The following is a 19,617-nucleotide window of genomic DNA, read 5'->3' on the forward strand; positions in this document are numbered from 1 at the left end:
AATCAAAAAATAACTAGAAACAAATGACAATAAAAACATGATGATCCGAAACCTATGGGATGTGGCAAAAGCAGTTGTAAGAGGGAAGTTTATAGCAATACAATGCTAACTCAAGAAACAAGAAACATCTCAAATAAACAACCTAACCTTACACCTAAAGCAATTTGAGAAAGAAGAACCAAAAAACCCCAAAATTAGCAGAAGGAAGGAAATCATAAAGATCAGATCAGAAATAAATGTTAAAAAAATGAAGGAAACAATAGCAAAGATCAATAAAACTAAAAGTTGGTTCTTTGAGAAGATAAACAAACTTGATAAACCATTAGCCAGACTCATCAAGAAAAAAGGGAGTAGACTCAAATCAATAGAATGAGAAATGAATAGGAGAAGTAACAACCAACACTGCAGAACTACAAAGGATCATGATAGATTACTATAGACAACTGTATGCCAATAAAATGGACAACCTGGAAGAAATGGGCAAATTCTTAGAAAAGCACAACCTTCTGGGACTGAACATGGAAGAAATAGAAAATATAAACTGTCCATTCACAAACACTGATATTGAGACAGTGATTAAAAATCTTCCAACAAACAAAAGCCCAGGACCAGATGGCTTCACAGGTGAAGTCTATCAAACATTTAGAGAAGAGCTAACACTTATCCTTCTCAAAATCTTTCAAAATGTAGCAGAGGGAGGAACACTCCCAAACTCATTCTATGAGACCAACATCACCCTGATACCAAAACCAGACAAAGATGTCACAAAAAAAGAAAACTACAGGCCAATATCACTGATGCACATAGATGCAAAAATCCTCAACAAAATACTAGCAAAGAGAATCCAGCAGCACATTAAAAGGATCATACACCATGATCAAGTGGGGTTTATCCCAGGAATGCAAGGATTCTTCAATATACGCAAATCAATCAATGTGATACACCATATTAACAAACTGAAGGAGAAAAAACATATGATCATCTCAATAGATGCAGAAAAAGCTTTTGACAAAATTCAATACTGATTTATGATAAAAATCCTCCAGAATGTAGGCATAGAGGAAACTTACCTCAACGTAATAAAGGACATATTTGACAAACCCACAGCCTACATCATTCTCAATGGTGAAAAACTGAAACCATTTCCACTAAGATCAGGAACAAGAAAAGGGTGCCCACTATCACCACTATTATTCAACATAGTTTTGTCAGTTTTAGCCACAGCAATCAGAGAAGAAAAAGAAATAAAAAGAATCCAAATTAGAAAAGAAGTAAAAGTGTCATTGTTTGTAGATGACATAATATATACATAGAGAATCCTAAAGATGCTACCAGAAAACTACTAGACCTAATCAATGAATTTGGTAAAGTAGCAGGATACAACATTAATGTATAGAAATCTCTTGCATTCCTATACACAAATGATGAAATATCTGAAAGAGAAATTAAGGAAACACTCCCTTATACCACTGCAATAAAAAGAATAAAATACCTAGGAATAAACCTACCTAAGGAGACAAAAGACCTGTATGCAGAAAACTATAAGACACTGATGAAAGAAATTATAGATGATACAAACAGATGGAGGGATATACCATGTTCTTGGATTGGAAGAATCAACATTGTGAAAATGATTATACTACCCAATGCAATCTACAGATTCAATTCAATCCCTATTTTAGCCACCAGTGGCATATTTCACAGCACTAGAACAAAAAATTTCACAATTTGTATGGAAACACAAAAGACCCCGAATAGCCCAAGCAATCTTGAGAAAGAAAAATGGAGCTGGAGAAATCAGGCTCCTGGACTTCAGACTATAGTACAAAGCTATAGTAATCAAGACAGTATGGTACTGGCACGAAAACAGAAATATAGATCAGTGGAATAGGATAGAAAGCCCAGAGATAACCCCATGCACATATGGTCACCTTATCTTTGATAAAGGAGCCAGGAATATACAATGGAGAAAAGACAGCCCCTTCAATAAGTGGTGTTGGGAAAACTGGACAGCTACAAGTAAAAGAATGAAATTAGAACACACTGTAACACCATACACAAAAATAAACTCAACATGGATTAAAGACCTACATGTAAGGCCAGACAGTGTAAACTCTTAGGGAAAAACATAGGCAGAGCACTCTATGACATAAATCACAGCAAGATCCTTTTTGACCCACCTCCTAGAGAAATAGAAATGTAAACAAAAATAAACAATTGGGACCTAATGCAACTTAAAAGCTTTTGCACAGCAAAGGAAACCATAAACAAGACCAAAAGACAACCCTCAGAATGGGAGAAAATGTTCGCAAATGAAGCAACTGACAAAGGATTAATCTCCAAATTTTACAAGCAACTCATGCAGCTCAATATCAAAAAAACAAACAACCCAATTAAAAAATGGGCAGAAGACCTAAACAGACATTTCACCAAAGAAGATACACAGATTGGCAACAAACACATGAAAGAATGCTCAACATCACTAATCATTAGAGAAATGCAAATCAAAACTATAATGAGTTATCACCTCACACCAGTCAGAATGCCCATCACCAAAAAATCTACAAACAATAAATGCTGGAGAGGTGTGGAGAAAAGGGAACCCTCTCGCACTGTTGGTGGGAATGTAAATTGATACAGCCACTTTGGAGAACAGTATGGAGGTTCTTAAAAAAGTAAAATAGAACTACCATATGATGCAACAATCCCTCTACTGGGCGTATACCCTGAGAAAACCATAATTGAAAAAGAGTCATGTACCACAATGTTTACTGCAGCTCTATTTACAATAAGCAGTACATGGAAGCAACCTAAGTGCCTATTGACAGATGAATGGATAAAGAAGATGTGGCACATATACACAGTGGAATATTACTCAGCCATAAAAAGAACCAAAATTGAGTTATTTGTGGTGTGGATGGACCTAGAGTCTATCATACAGAGTTAAATCAGTCAGAAAAAGGAAAACAAATTCTGTATGCTAACACATATATATGGAATCTAAAAAAAAATGGTTCTGAAGAACCTAGGGGCAGGACGGGAATAACGATGCAGACATAGAGAATGGAGTTGAGGACACGCGGATGGGGAAGTGTAAGCTGGGACAAATTGGGAGAGTGGCATGGACATATATGCACTACCAAAGGTAAAATCAATCGCTAGTGGGAAGCAGCCACATAACACAGGGAGATCAGCTCGGTGCTTTGTGTCCACCTAGAGGGGTGGGATAGGAAGGGTAGGAGGGAGATGCAAGAGGGAGGAGATATGGGGATATATGTATACATATTGCTGATTCACTTTGTTATACAGCAGCAACTAACATACCATGGTAAAGCAATTATACTCCAATAGAGATATTAGAAAAAATAAAATAAAATAAAGAAATAAGAAGAGGAAGAGATACCACACGAGATCTCTCTCTCTCTCTCTCTCTCTCTCTCTGTCTCTCTCCCTCTCTTTGTCTGACATGTGAAGACATAGAGAGAAGCTGGCCATCTGCAAGCCAGAAAGAAAGTTTTGGCTGGAAACCAACCCTGCTGGCACCTTGATCTTGGAATTCCATCCTCCAGAACCACAAGGAAATAAATTTCTGTTGTTTAAGCCCCCAGCCTGTGGTATTATCCTGTTATGGCAGGCTTAGTGGACTAACACAAGGCGTATGGAGATTTAAAGTTAGCAGAAGCGGCCAGGAGACTCACTGTTCACCCCAACTTGACCATCTCTGGGCACATGGGCAGTAAAATACATTTTACTTTTCTTCCTGAAATTCAAGAGACAGAAGGACTCCGGCTCTGTTGGCAAGGGGATCATGTATTCACGTACATATGTGTCACTAAAAACTGATGGTGGGGTTTTGGGTCTCATTTGTAAAATAGGATTAAACATAGTACCAACCTTACAGCTGTGTTGGGAGGTTTAAATGAGGGTTTATCTAGATGTATACCTCTGTGTAGGAAGAGCTCTCTGTTAGCTATTGTTATTAATAATAGTGTGTGTGTGTGTGTGCAAAAAAAAAGAAAATTTTTTGAAGGGTGAGGGCTCCTGTGGTTTCCCACATAGCAGGAAAATGGGAACAGTTTTTATGTCTCTAGGTTATATTAGGTTGAACCGTATGACATTGTCATTTCTATAGGTCAGAAACACAGCAAGTGTTTTTAAAATTGGAACATGTCACATAAAAATCCAGATATATGGATTTTCTTGAAAAATCTGAAGATCTGGCACCATAGGGTCACACTGCACCTGGACACCCCCCACTGGAGCAGGTGGTGACTGCCCATGTTAGGTGGAGCGTGTGGTGTCAGGCCTCCTGGGTCTCTGCCACATGCTTATTCATTCATGCACAGCAGCTTGGTCCTGCAGATTTAGGATTGTCGCCCCGATGCAGCATATGGTGCAGAGTTACGCTAATGTGTTGCTGACAACAGCCAGAGAAATGGGTATATTTTCTTTCGCAGGCAAAAGCATTAGGTCAGCAATGTAGATTTGTGTAAGCAAATGGAAAGCACAAATCATCCCAAACCAAACATCTTTGGCCTTGAATAATCAAAACAACCAGGGAGAGGCACTCTGGATTTCACTCATCATTTTGCTTTGACAACATGGTGGGAACACTTTCATCCTGGCCGAAATTCTTTCCCTTGACCAGTTTACATTCATGTGCAAGTCCATTCATTGAGTATCTAGTGTGTGTCCATTCCTCTTGCTTGTACTTTTGTTTCTAATCTCCTACTAGATGTCAGTTTGTCCAGTGAGAAGAAATCCCCTAAGACAAAGAGGCTGAGGTAAAAAATTAGCTGGCCAGACAAAACTATCAGGCTCCTAACATTAACTAGTATTTGTATTTCACCTTCTGACTTACACATTTTTCTCACATAATATCTTATTTATGATACCAAAGGGCCCACTGGAGTAAGTACTTATTGTTCTCATTTTCAGTGATGAACAGAGGTTCATAGTATTCAAATAACTTGCCCACAATCACACAACCAGGAAGGGTTAGGACTGAAACTGCCACACAAGGAGATCACGATTCCAGATTCTTCATTTTTTTAGTAAACTAGGAAGAAAAGCAGCACCACAGCACGGATGAAAATAGGCTCTGCTGTAACTAAGTTAAAGAATAATCTGAGTGTCTTAGTTGTTGTTGTTTTTATGAGATTGGCTGACTAGCAAAGCTGATGCAAATTTAGCATTAAGGAAAATAGAGTATTTAGGTCACAGACAGTAATAGCTGCCCTGTGCCCTAGGCTGTCAGACAGTATCCAGAGAAGTAGTTAGTGCAGCTCTGGAGAGTATCTGCTTCTCCCTAAGGCATCACTAATCAAACTCTACGTTCTTTCCTGCTAACCTTAGATTGGGTTCAGATTTTTTCTCAATGCAGGGCTCTGCGTAGCTGTTACCCATCCCAGGAAATTGATATGGAGCTAGCACTAGGTGTGAAACTCATCTGGTATCCGGTGTTCAGGTATAGATGTCATTTCAAAGGAGGCATGAGTATTTTTGGTGAACCACATAGTGTCTGGGGAAATTCCTCCCTGCAAGTTCAGGGATACCCTAGAGAGAGTTAGGAAGAGAGGTGGTGATGGTCTTTAAATATTTAAGAAGCCAGAGGAAAGAAGTGGACTTCTTGCTACTGATAAAAGCAGAACAAGGACCAGGAGAGAACCATTAAAAAAGAGCCAGATTCTGGCATAAGAAAGATCTTTCTGGTGACCAGTGGTATTTTAATGGAAGAGGCTGCTTTATTAAGTATAAGCTTTTGGCTATGGCTGGTGTTGAAGCTAGAGGTAGGGTCTGTAGTGTGGATAAATTCTCAAAGTCTTTTTGGAGACCATTTTATCTCAGACTCGAGGACAAACAGGAGGATGACCAACAATTTCTGTAATATTATAAGGACACCACACATAAATTGTTTTCAAGAAATGAGAGTTTTTAAGTCTCTAAATTATATCGGAATTATATTAAATTGCCATTTTTTTGTTGGTAATAGAATGGTTGAAGGTCAGCAGTTGTATATGGCTCAACATAATTTATACAAAGGCAAGGGAATAGACTCAATTCTTTAGACCTATGTCATATGGAGAAAAGGGATGCATGAGAAACTGTGAAGACTTCACTGTGCATGGCTTTTGGGTTGTTCTGGACTGAATTGGGCTTCCCCAAAAGTCACATGTTGAAGTACCTCACCATGGGACTATTTGGAGATACCAACTTTTAAAGGGGTGATGAAGTTCAAATGAGGCCCTGAGGATGGTTCTTAATCCAATCTGACTGGTATCCTTATAAGAAGAGGAAATTGGGACACACAGAGAGATACCAGGGATGCTCTGCACAGTGGAGAAACCACATGAGGACACAGTGAGAAGGCAGCCATCTGCAAGTCAAGGAGAGAGGCCTCAGAAGGGATCAAACCTATGACACCTTGGTCTTAAACTTCTAGCTTCCAGAACTGTGAGAAAATAAATTTCTGTTGTTTAAACCACCTAGTCTGTGGTATTTGGTGCAATGGGTATATGGATATATGGAGGGGAGCAGTAGGGGTGCAGGGAATGAGGAAGGTGGGTAAGAGACAGATTTTCAAAGCTCCCCATGACAATGCCAAGGAATATGGTCTTTACTGTGAAAGAAAAGAGGGGATGCTAATGCTCTGAGGAACTGATATGAACACCTGTGATAAAATGGGTTGGTAATTCAAAGAATCCCTAAACTGAGATTCTACTGATGTTAAATTAGATTTTAGAGTGGCCAGGGGTCAAAATTACTCCTAAGAAGTCTTTTCTAAAAAAATTAATGATGTAAGAAAGAAACTGAAACAATCACTTACCAGTTTAAGAGAATAAGCTGCTTTGAGGTGGCAAGGTCACCAGCTAAAGTTTTAATGACAGCTCTCAAATATCATTAGTGTACATCTGGCAGGATGCGTTTTAAAGCAATGACATCAGCTATGGTTTTCTGTTATTGGTAGTATAAGAAGGCACTAAAAGTGTAAATATTTAATACTGGTTTGTAATTAGCTTTTGATTGATTAGGACTAACTTCTTTCCCTTGACTTAGAGGCAGAGACAGACAAATGCATGTTCGACTTTGAGCTTCCTTCTAGCTCTGTGGCCTTTGACAAGTCACATTACCTTGCTCTAATCTTTCAAATGGGATGAAGTCTCCCTCGCTGCTGCCTTGCAGATGAGTGATGAGATGGGGTAAAAAGCCATTCCATGAGATTATCAGTATGTCAAACAGAATCACACTATGTTCATGGTGGGAAAAATCTCTATTTAAAACAAATGTTATAGAAAACAGCCTTGTGGTTGCCAAGGGGGAGGAGGGTGGGAGGGATGGGTTGGAAGTTTGGGATTAGCAGATGCAACGTATTATATATTGGATGGATAAACAGCACGGTCCTATTATACAGCACAGGGAACTATACTCGATATCCTGTGATAAACCATAATGGAAAAGAATATGAAAAATGTATATATATATATATGTATATGTATAACTGAATCGCTTTGCTCTGCAGCAGAAATTAACACAACATTGTATATCAACTTTACTTCAATTAAATAAATTTAAACAATGTTAATTGGAAATGTCTACTGAAGAATTAGGTAAGAACAGAGCTCTGGTAGAGAATAAGGAATCCTTTCCAGGACTCCATGTGGCAGGGTGGAAAATGTATGGGTTTTAGAGATGGGAACAACTTTAAATACCTGCTCCATCCCTTAGTGCTCATAGGACATTGGATAAGTGACTCACCTCTCTCATCTGAAAAATGGGGACACGTAGTAAGTACATGTAAAGTACTGGCACATAGTAGGTTCTTAATAAAAAGCCTCTACTAAACTCTTGTGGCAAACTGAGCAACTTTGGAGAAGCCATTTCATCAATTATTGGGACATGCATTCCACTGACCATTATTGAATACCTATTGGGTATGCAACAAAATAACTTAGGGAAATATTTATTTGTGTGTGTTCTCCACTCCCAACTTATCCCAAGAATGTTGCCCGGCTTTTTGTACTTCCTTGTTTCAAGGTTGTATAGGCAGAGCAGAAAGCAGAAGTTTCTTGAAAATAATACTTTTTCCTTTCTTTTCTGAAAGTCCAAGCCCAAGAGTATATGGTGGGAAAGGGGAGAATGCAGGGCCTTTGATGGGAGATTTCCCCAGACCTGGAGGGACTGGAGGTCAGATATTGTGGATCTGTGAGAAGTGGAAACGCTCACTCTTTGTGACCAGACCTCAGACTAGGATTGCTCAGACCCCAGGTTCCTGGCTGGACAGTGACTGACAGTTCCCAAGCAGGGCTGGAAAGCACAATCCACAGACATCAAAAGGACAGGCAACTTATAAAAGTGGGCATAGCTGACGTGAAGGAAGACCTTGCCAGTATCGGTATCTGTGGGAGTAGGAGCCTGATCATTTCTGAAAGTAAAACTTTCTGCTGCCATTAACTCTTAGAATCAAATTTAAGTTGTATTAAATAAAATGGAGAAATATGAAATTTCTTGCAGACCTGTGTCTGTAGATTGATTCACACCTACTATAATGGTAAGGCACTGGAAAATCTAAAGATGAATTCATTCCTACTCTCTGAAACTCACCCTATGTGGGAACGGGCGGAAGTCATATGAGCCCTGCATGAATCACTGTCATTCAAAGCACCACAAGATCCTGATGTGGTATCGCGCTGCAGGAAGAGTTTTCAGTCACAAGAGGTAGACAGCTGAATTTTGCAAAAGGCAGCCAAGAGGATGGATAAAAATTTCCCCTGAAGGGATATATTAAAATACACTCTCCCCCAATCACTGTGTGCCGCTACCACTGTTATGTAATTGCCATAGTTGTAAACTCATAAAAATTTTGCAGACTCTGAAGTTCTTTAGGAAATATGCCTGCTTGATATGAAGTCTGGAAACTGGTGATGGAATAGGGAACTGTATGGTTAGTGATTTCCATAAAAGTGCTTAGAGTTTATCTCCACGGAGATTGAAAGCTGAGAAGTCTCTTAGAGGTCAACCAGCTCCTCTTGGACCTTCCATTCCCACCCCCTGTCATCTTAAGGGTTAAATCTGGATTTAGTGAGGCCTCAAGGTTGTTGTTTTGAAAGACCACTATGACAGTCAAGGCTTTGGTGTAGCAGGTTTAGGAGACTGGGTCCAATGAGCATCTTCATCCCTTAGCTGCTGTGGCACCAACTACTGCCATCTCCCACCTGGACAAACATCTCTTCCTAACTGGAGGTTTAGTCTCTGCCCCTGCTGTACAGACCGATTAATCATCTTAAATTATTATTCTAATGAACCACCAGGGAGTTACATTCTTGTTACTTTCTTTACAAAGTTTTAATGATTCCTCCATTAAAAATATCCAAACTTTGTGGTTTGGCATTCAAGGCTTTCTAGGATCTGATTCCAGCCACGTTTTTTTTTCTTTTTTTAACCAAGTCTTTTTTTTATTTTTCCAGAAAATAACATAACTTTTTATTCATTATACATTTCTATAACAATATAACACTATTTTCCAACATTTTCTAGCTTAATGCATTTTCTTACATTTCTTTTTTAGAATTTTCTTAATTTTTTTTCTATTTTTAAATTAAGATACAATTGACATATAACATTATATTAGCTTCAGGTGTACAACATAATGATTCAGTCATTGTATATATTGTGAAATAATCACCACAATAAGTCTAGTTAACATCCATCACCAAACGTACTTATAAATTTTTGTTCTTGTGGTGAAAACTTTTAAGATCCAACCAAGCCTTTTGAGCTCATTTCCCTCTCTTTCTATGCACACCCTCTGTTCTACCAGGGAGGCTTTCCTGCTACTCCCCACATTGGTCTCTTTCATACTTTTGTTGATATTCTTTTCACTGCCTGAAATTCCCCTCCCATTAATCCTTATCCATTCTTCAAGGCCAAGTGACACATTATCTCCTCTGAAGAGTCTTTCCTGGGTAAGGGATACAGAGCATCACATGGACTTGAGTTTGAGACCATACTCTGCCCCTTACTTCCTGGAAGACTTCTGGCAGGTTACAGCTTTTCTCTAGGGCTCAGTTTGTTCATCTGTGAAATGGGCAAGTCAACACCCACCTTGTAACCTTATAAAGGACACATGGATTATCACATTGTAAAGTACTTAGCACAATTCCTTACACTTGGTATATGTCAAAAACTGTTACCTATTACTCTGATTATTCCAGGGACCCAAGGTCTCCTTTTCTCTGAATTCCCATTCACTTTGAACCCCTCTTATAACCTTCCTTGTAAACCTAATTTTGCATTTTAGACATAAGAGCACACATTTTATTGTCTCCACTCAATTGATGGCTCCTTGAGATGGGATCATGTTTTATCCTACCTTTTGCCCTTGCTTTGCCCTCTATACACAGGCCCTCAAACCATAGGCAGAGGTTGGCCTTTTGGGTGTGAAAGCCAAGAAGGACAAGAATTTGCTTTGCTGTTACTTTTCTCTTCCTTCTAAAAATTGACAATAGTTTTAAGAAAAAAGTCAATTTCCTTTGACAGGAGAATCCCAGTTTGGGGGCTTTGGTTTCATAGAAATATGGAAGACAATTCGTGAAGTGACTGGTGGAGACTGATAAATTTCAAGTAGATCTCGGGAAACGTCATTGGCTTGAAGGCCGTATAGCCTCAACTCACTGGGCCAACCCAATCATTTTCCAGCATGCATTCCGAGTCACATGGTTTGTATGATACTCTTCGGGGAAAAGAAGTCGTTTCATATTCTAACATGTTGGAAACATTAGAGTCTAATGACCCACTCATGGAGAGACAGAGGACATGTTAAGGAACTAAAACGTGAGAATTCCTGCAGTAAAGAAACAAGCATCTAATAGCTAGTAAGAATAACTAAAATTCATGGAGCTCTTATATGCCAGACATGTTGATAGTAGGCCCTTTTCATGAATTCTCTAATTAAATCCTCAAAATGCCCCCACATTCTTATAATAATCTTCATTTAACAGATGAAGAAACTGATGATTGAATGGGTCCAAGTTCACATGGCAGTTAAGGGGTGGAGCAGGGATCTGAAGTCAGATGTTTGTGACCCGAGAGCCTGAGTTCTGGTCCTCTGTGGTGTATAGTTTTTCACTTTCACAAATTTGCCCAGGAAATACTTTTGGTTATCTTCTTATTAATAACCCATGAAGCTGGTATTCCTTGAAATGCACTTGGGGAAATAGCACCTCAACATCCACAGGGAAGCAGCCATGACCTTTACATCTCTGTGCCTTTGTCCCCTGGCTTCTGCCTGGATGCTCTTGACCCTTTTGTCTCTCCCATGATATTTTACACCTCCTCCAAGGTCTAGTTCAAATGCAACTAGATGCTGTCTTTGATTTCAGCAGGCTGATTTGCAAAGCCCCTCTTTGTGTTTGCCATGAACTTTCCAGGCTGTTACCATTTGGTCTCTCTGTCAAGGGTCAAGTTCAAAGAGCCTTGATAAAGGTTCTGGCACTGAGTAGACACACAATTAAGGTTTATTGAGTTGCGATGGTGTCTTTTTCCCAGGCGCCCTAGGGGTTGATTCCGGAGTCTGGGGCTTCTCAGGTCCTGATCTACAGACTTGGGGTGTGAGCCTGTAGCTGGCAACCTGGGCTAAATCTGGTTGAAACTCTTTACAGGTTCAGACAGCATGGCTTCTGCACTCCCTGGCAGCTCATTAGTTAATACTCTCCTCTCTTGTCCCTCACAGATGTTGCCTTTCTCTCAGCCTCTCTGAGGTGAGGAGGCATGATTAGGTCACAATGGGCTGATCATCTGTGTCCTTTTCGGTACAACCCTGACCTGTCCTTTCCAGGGCTCTGTCCAGGTTTCATCACAAAGCCCCCAGTGACTGCGCCTCAGATGAGTCAGCTGGCTTGGGGCTTCATTAGAAACTCTAATTGCCTTTTTTTTTTTTTTTAACATCTTTATTGGAGTATAATTGCTTTACGATGGTGTGTTAGTTTCTGCTTTATAACAAAGTGAATCAGTTATACATACACATATGTCCCCATATCTCCTCCCTCTTGCATCTCCCTCCCTCCTTTTTTGTTTTTGTCCTCTTTGGGGCCTCCTCGGGCCCAGAGGTGGGGCCTGGAGGGTCTGGCTTCTAGAAATGCTGCCAGCTGCCATGGGAACCCAAGATGGGAAGTGCACACTCCATCCCTGGCAGTCACCTCACGCCACACTGCACATTTCGTGGCCGCACCCATCCCCAGGGTGCACTCAGGCGCCACGCAACCCCTGGCCATCCCAGCTCTCCGGCTGCCTGCGATGAGGTCACAGGGTGGGGTCCTGGAGATCCCCCTCCAAATAGGGTGGGGGCTTCCCCAACTGGCCTGGGAATGGCCAAGAGGACGAGAAGGAGGAGATGCTAATCATCTTGTCTGTCTAACCCACCATTCCCTTTCTTGAGGTTGCATGGCTGGCTTGGACAGAACAGGAGGGAGAGAGGGAGAGCAGAGAGGGTCTGGGAAGGAGCAAGACAGTGAAGCCACAGGCGGGGTCCCTCACTTCCTCCATTCACAAATGCGGATGGAGAAAGGAAGTAATCCTTTCTCCCTGCGACCTTGCCATGAGTTGATGGAACTGCCTTCTCAGTTTTCTACAATCACACCCTTCTTTCTGATCTGAATTTCTCTCCTTTCCCTGAGATCACAGAAGGCAGGGGACGTCGCTGTAATCCACTTTATGTCATCAGAATTTGACACACAAGGAAAAACAGTCCAGAAACAGATCAACAGCTGGTACAGCAAAGCAGGTAGAGCCCTTTGCACCCCAAGAGCCACGTCTTCGGGGCAGCATCTCACTTCCTCACCCAGGCCTAACTGGCTTGTTGCTAGAGTTTCTGCAGCAGTGGGTTTCACAGACTGAGGTTGCTTATATGTCCCAAACCACTCAAGCTCCAGCAAACCTACAGGGTTTTCTGAGTACATGTGTGTGTGTGAAGAATGAATGTGAGCTCTGCTAAAATCGCACCCTGCTGGGGGGATTTGCAGATCTCTGTGGATATCTAGTTTTTTGCACCTGGAATTCTGCTTTGGCAAGAAAGATGGCAACACTGATAACAGAGACTTTCTCAAGGAAATAATAACGACACAGCAGACAGTTACTTGCCCCTCCACCTAAAACCACAGGATGCTTCTCCTATGACCCATGCATAGAAAAACCAGGACTGTCTTAGGCTCTCTGCTCCCTACCTGTTTCTGAGGCACAGTCAAGAAGACACAGCCACCCTATTCAGATGAGGGCATTGCCAGCCAATGAAAACTTCACAGATTTTGAATTGAACTTTTTCACTCTGCCCAGGACACAATATCTATAACGGTCCTCTCATGTCACTCCAAAGGAAAAGTCAAACGATTTATTTAACTTTTAAAAAACATAGGCTGCAAAACAAGTTTATAAGAAGTCAGGGTAAGCACACTTCAGAGACCTTCTGGAAGGATGTTAAAATCTTCCATGGGAAAGATTTCTGAGTTAATAGAAAGATCATAGCTCCGGAAGTTGAGCTGCATATCATGGGATAAGAAAACTTAGGTAATCTGACCTTTGCAATAAATGAGCCCATCACCACACAGGTGAATGCTAGGCGCATCAGATTGGAGATTTTGAAGATCTGCACATACTTTCTGAGAGAAATGCCATTTTTCATACAGTCAAAAATAGTTCACAGCTGTTCCTGCGACAAGCGGAATAGAAAGTAGGAGAAAACACTACTGCTGAGGTTTTCCAACCTCTGACTTATCATATGTTGACATACTTTCTACAAGTTCCCCATTTCTCTACAAGTAGCTGTCTTAAGTCTTTCCAGTAAATATTGTTGACAAAGGCCAAATAGAAGGGAAAAAAACTGCAGTGAAAATAGAAGCTTACCTTTTCTAGGCATTGCTGACATCAAACCTTGCCCCAAATCATGAGGGTTTCTTGCTTTGGTCGTCCCATGAGTTTAGAAACCATTAAAAAAGTTTACAGCAGAAATATGTGTTTATCATTCAAAGCAGCTTGAAAACAACACAAAAAAAACTTGATGAAAAATAAAGTGCCCGTCTGCGCGTGAGAATGCTTTTGAAGCTTGGAGTTTATGCTGCTGTGCAAAGTTTTGCAACTGTCTTTCTCAGTTTAAAAAACCTCCCTCTCCTCCCCGGCACTTGCCAACTTCTATAATTTAAAGCAGCTGTGATTCTTCCCATAATACTCACATTTCAAAGAGCTTAATATATACTCTTGTTAGGAATCAGTGGGAGTGGGTGACGTCCTTCTGCAAACCTCAGGCTGAGGCAAATGAAAAGCAAGGGTTTCAGATATCTAAACAGTTCTGTTTCTCTCTTTTATGCATCGCTCTTCTCACCGTGTTCCTTCAAGTGGCTTTTGCCTTTTAAAGTGATGCCTTAAGACCAAGTGGTATCACTTCACTGGAAGCAAAAAGCACATAGGAAAGTTTAGGTTCCTACTTATGGAACAGTAATGCTAGTGAAATTGTGTTTAAACATCACTTTTGCGGATACAATTATTTCCATACAATTCCTCCCTAATGTTTCTGTTTGAAAATTTAAATTAGTGTACATTATGTTTTACTAAGAGGGGAAAATATCTAAAATGATGTTATTTACATTGGTCTTATTTTAACCTTCATTCTGTATGCAAATCATGACCTCAGGGAAGAAAATTTGCTTTGCAGTCTTTCTGTGTACCTGAAGAAATCTTCTGACATTAAGTCTGTAACCAATGTTAGTAATTTTTACAATTTCCACCACCCTTACTAAACTGCCATTAATCTCTCTCTCTCTCTCTCTCTCTCAGACACACACACACACACACACATATTTGTGAATTGACATTTCAGCAAACGTAAAATGTGGTCAACTGAAAATGGTGATTTAAAAAGTATTTATAGTCTATCTTAAAGCATGTCTTGCTCAGCGCCTGATAGATGGTAAGTGCTTAATAAATATTTACTGGATGAATAAAGTATTGTGTAGGCTCAGGTCAACCAACAGTTTTGACAATTTTCGTTTGCATATATGTTCCCATAGGGAAGGTTAATATGTCAAAGGTTGTACAGAGATTAAGCATACGACAATGTTACCTCCACCAGATTTAATGAATGGTTATGGTATAATAAAATTCCCTAAATGAATACAGAAAACATTCATTAAACAAATAAACCATTCAGTGGAGAATAGAAATGTTGACACAGGCACAATCCATTAAGTAAGCTCACTGTGTAAGCTTACATAAATAAATTTTGAGACAAAGACCTCGTTCATTGTTTCAAAAACTACAGATTATTTTCCACTGTGTTTTTGAGTCATCTTAAGTAACTATTATTATGCTATGGACAGAGGGTAATACCTCTGAAATAGTGCAAAGAGAAAAAGGGTCAGAAACTACAGGGAAATGGTCAGGTTTCAGATTTCCTTTGCTATAAAAGCAGAGAACAAGGTGGAGCATATTTTTCGCTCTGGCTTCTACTGAGGAGACGTCCAGAGGCACAAGCACAGGTGGTGTCATAAACCTGGATCAACCATTCCAGATATATCTGGATCAATCTGTTCCAGATTCCAGTAACACATCTCTAATGTGTTACTTAATTTCTTTAAGTGTTGTTTTCCTTAATTGTGAAAGATTAAATACAAATATATTCAAACAACTGATTTGCATATATACACCTAATACTGCATTTTCCAATAATATTAATAAGCACCTCACTACGTATAAGGTACTTAGCAAGACCTATTTATCAGTCACCTTGATGTAACACAGCACCTAGCATTATTTCCCCTGACCAGTACCAAAATTGGTAATGGACACGGGATGCTGCTCTAACAAAATCCTAAACTTGGTGGCATTGGCATAAGAGTCAATAGTCAAGGAAACTGATACCAAATGCTGGAAAGGTGAGATGCTACATTTTGCAGTGACAAAACATTTGGTTAAACTGACAGCTACCACAACTTGGAAGGCTCCATGTGCCAAGTAACCTTGTAGATCTAGAAGGAGAAAATGCGGGGAAAATCATTAGTTGTGTGTGGTGGACACTATTGACTGCACTGGCAAGTGTTTCAAGAATGAGATGAGCCCAGGAAAGAAATAGCTAAATTACAAAGAGAAATAAAAGGGAATAGAGACAGTACATAAATTTGATGACTTGCAAGAGACTGCCAATTTTTTTGAGGGACTTATATTTTTAAAAATAACCATAAGCCTATCTGAAAAATGTCATGAAAGACTGAAAACCACTTCTTCCACTAGCAAGAGGTGGACTGTTGGCTGCATGGAGGGCCAGCTCTTCAACACGCAACTCAGAGGTGGACAAGGGGACCCTCTCAGAAGGAATAACTTCTGGCCATAGAGAAAAACAGACAAGGAGTTCCCCAAGACAGCAGATCCGGTACCTTATGAAGAATCTTCTCTACCCACAAGGCAGAGGGTGGGTGTGTCAACCTGGCCATATGCAGTATCAATGACTGCTGTGTGTCTCCCATTTTTTCCTTTTCTGGACAGGATTTTTTATTATTGTTATCCTATTGCTATTATGCCATTTGTACTTTGTGTGTATTTGTGTTTGTGTGTGTGTGAGAGAGAGAGCACACTTGTTACTCTGGTTTATCGATCACTTTCTTTTTGGTTCATAGGACACTGGATCAAGAGATGCCTCATCCAGACTTACACAAGAACAAGAACTTCACAGAACCAGAAGTCCTGGACTTTGAGCTGGTTGCAGTGACCAGATGGGAGTTCCTTTGGGGAGGGGTAAGTGTGCTCTGTGTTTGAAAAGAGGGAAGGAAATCTCGATATATTTGGTGACCAGTGGGTAAACTATAGAGGATACTTTAAGTGTTAACTGGTGTCTACATTTTCCTCATCATTTCCCAGCCTCTCTTGTAGTTTGGTTGACCATGTGACTGATTTCTGGGTAATTTGAGCAGAAGTAATGTAGGTTAATTGTGGGCTGAGGTAGGTAGAAACTGGTATACCTATGCCACATTCTTTCTTTCTCCCTGTCTACAGGGCAAGAAGCAAAAGACTCAGAGGTGTTGAAGCCCTATAATAGAAGGAACTCCACACCTCAAGGCACCTTTTAGAGACCTGCTACCCAGGAAAGCTGTGTGACCTGCATCAGACATTATTCAGTAATATGCAAACCTATATTGAGTTCCCCCACTGAGTTTGGGGGTTTATTTGTCAGAGTTAGCTAGCATCAGTTACTCTAACACAGATAGCTATCTTGAAAGATTCTTGGAAGATTGATTGAGATAATAGAGGTAAAGAATGCAGAACAGGGCCTGACACAACAATAAGTGCTCGACAAATGATAGTTACTTTCATATTAACCGTAATTTCTCACTTTCTTCCTCTTGGAAAATGTGTCTAGCTAAATGTCAGTTGTGAGTACTTCTGTAAATTTAGGTTTTCTACATTGTGTGCTAATTGGCAAGATAAATTGGAAACCATGGAAATATTAGAGAGAGAAATAGATGTTGGAAACAAAACTTATTCCCTCTCTTTCAAAATATATGCATTTATTAAGAAAATTGTCCAGTGGTTTACTGTCAGATTTCACAAGCAAGCAACCTTCAATTCAGGGGATAAAGAAAGTTATAAATTCCAAGTTACAAGTTAAGTAATCTCCTTAACCTTTAACTAGGAAACTCCAAAACAAAAAACATTTGTTTTACTATGTATACAGAACAAAGCCATCATCCTGACATTGACTGTTACAGGCTACTTACTCCTCTGTAGAAATGGGTAAATATCTCATTAATACTAGTTGAGAGCTAATTTTTCTGAAAATTGCCCCCTACTCAGGCCATGTGTTTTTTTATACTGTCTTTGAACAGAGGTATAGAAAGCCCTGGTTGATATATTTTGTTTCTACCTCAGGTATTTTGAGCAATTCCCAATAGACATGTGGCTGCCTTCATTCCACAAACTCAAAAAGAGGCAGGCCTTTTTCTCTTCTACTATTTTAAAGCAACAGCAACAATAATTACAATTTGTTGAGCACTAACTACATACTAGGCACTGTTTCATGTGCTCTGTAAATGTATTAACTCACTTTATCCTTTCAATAATCCTATAAGGTGGATACTAACATTATCATCATTTTATGGCTGGGGAACCTAAAACACAGAGAGATTAGGTGACTAATTCCATTCACACAGCCAGTAAGTAGCAAAGCTGGGATTTGAACCAAGTTGTCTGGTTCCAATACCTGAACTTTTAAATGCTGGTTAAAACACATTCTTCATGCCAAATAAAGAAAATATGCTTACATCATGTATTTTCCTTAGCATCCATTGCATTGGAGTACTGATTACTTCTGAAAGACACTCTAAACTCTTAGAGGCAGCAGGTTGTTTTTCTTGGAAAACATGTACTTCCCTATCTGAATGTAATTACAAAGTTTGAACATTATTCATATATTAAGCTTTGTGTTCTTATAGTTGACTTTATTTCTTCTCCTTTGCATGCATCAAAGCAGCCAAGTTTCCAATTATATCCTGAAACCCAGGTGGTTTCATCTGGATTTTATAATAAAGCCTTTGCTGAGTTTTATCAAACATGTGAAGACATCGAGGAAGGGGCCAAAAAAGAAATGAACCTTGTTGGGAAACTTCATCTTCCTCTTAGAAGACATTATTAAAGGTTGGAGATTGGAGACCGAGTGAAATGTTATTTATTGGGAGTGGTAGGAAATACAGTCATCCCTCAGTACCCATGGAGATTGGTTCCAGGACTCTGGCAGATACCAAAATCTGAGGATGCCCAAGTCCCTTATATCAAATGATGTAGTATTTGCATATAACCTACCCAAATCCTCCCTGTATACTTTAAATCATCTCCAGAATACTTATAATACCTAATACAAAGTAAATACTATGCGAATAGTTATAAATCAGTGTAAATGCTATGTAAACAGTTGCTGGTGTGCAGCAAATTCAAGTTTTGCTCTTTAGAACTTTCTGGAATTAAAAAAAACTTCTATCCATGGTTGGTTGAATCTGCAGGTGTTGAACTGGTGGATATGGAGGGCTGACTGTAATTCAATCCTAACTTCAAGGTGCAACCACACAGGAGGTGCTGATCTTCTCCAAATTGTCAGGTAGTACACAGATGTGTATTTTGTGCTCATCACTGTTGGGTACTGGAGACACAGATGGAGGAGAAGACATTTCTTTGAGTTTGCAGTCTCTGGCTAACTCATCATGGATTTTGGTCATGGGGAGCAAATCTGAGCTCCCTTTTTACTTTCTTAGCGATAGAGGGGAGCAGATCAGCCTATAGAAAATAGTCAAAATTAGGAAAGGAGATGACTTATTTGTAGATCCAGGATCACAGGTTTGGAAGAAGATTTGAGGGTGTTTTAATTCACTCTCATACTATTCATGATCCATCTTCATAGCCTTGACAGTTGGCTACTCCATTCTGCTTGATGATTCCCAGGGGAAGGAACCACAACAAAACATAGAAGAATCCTCTAAGTAACAGTGACTATTCTTGCTCCATTTTCCACCCATAAAAGCCTTTACAATATGTGAAGGCAATTCTCTGCCTCCCTCCTCCACCACAACTTCCTCTTCTGTTTTCCATGCT

At 39.8% G+C, this 19,617-nt stretch overlaps 1 protein-coding gene across 1 annotated transcript in view; it reads right to left on the minus strand.

Annotated features, from left to right (window-relative positions):
- Positions 1-14,106, minus strand: part of C1QTNF7 (C1q and TNF related 7) — a 136,420-nt gene extending 122,314 nt beyond the window's left edge. The window contains exon 1 of the mRNA XM_065877875.1: positions 13,894-14,106. Within this exon, the coding sequence (XP_065733947.1) occupies positions 13,894-13,915 (22 nt within the window). The 5' untranslated portion in view covers positions 13,916-14,106. The remainder of the gene's footprint in view (positions 1-13,893) is intronic.
- Positions 14,107-19,617: the final 5,511 nt, after the last annotated feature.

This window comes from Phocoena phocoena, chromosome 5 (assembly GCF_963924675.1).
Source record: "Phocoena phocoena chromosome 5, mPhoPho1.1, whole genome shotgun sequence".
In the NCBI taxonomy this organism is placed as follows: domain Eukaryota; kingdom Metazoa; phylum Chordata; class Mammalia; order Artiodactyla; family Phocoenidae; genus Phocoena; species Phocoena phocoena.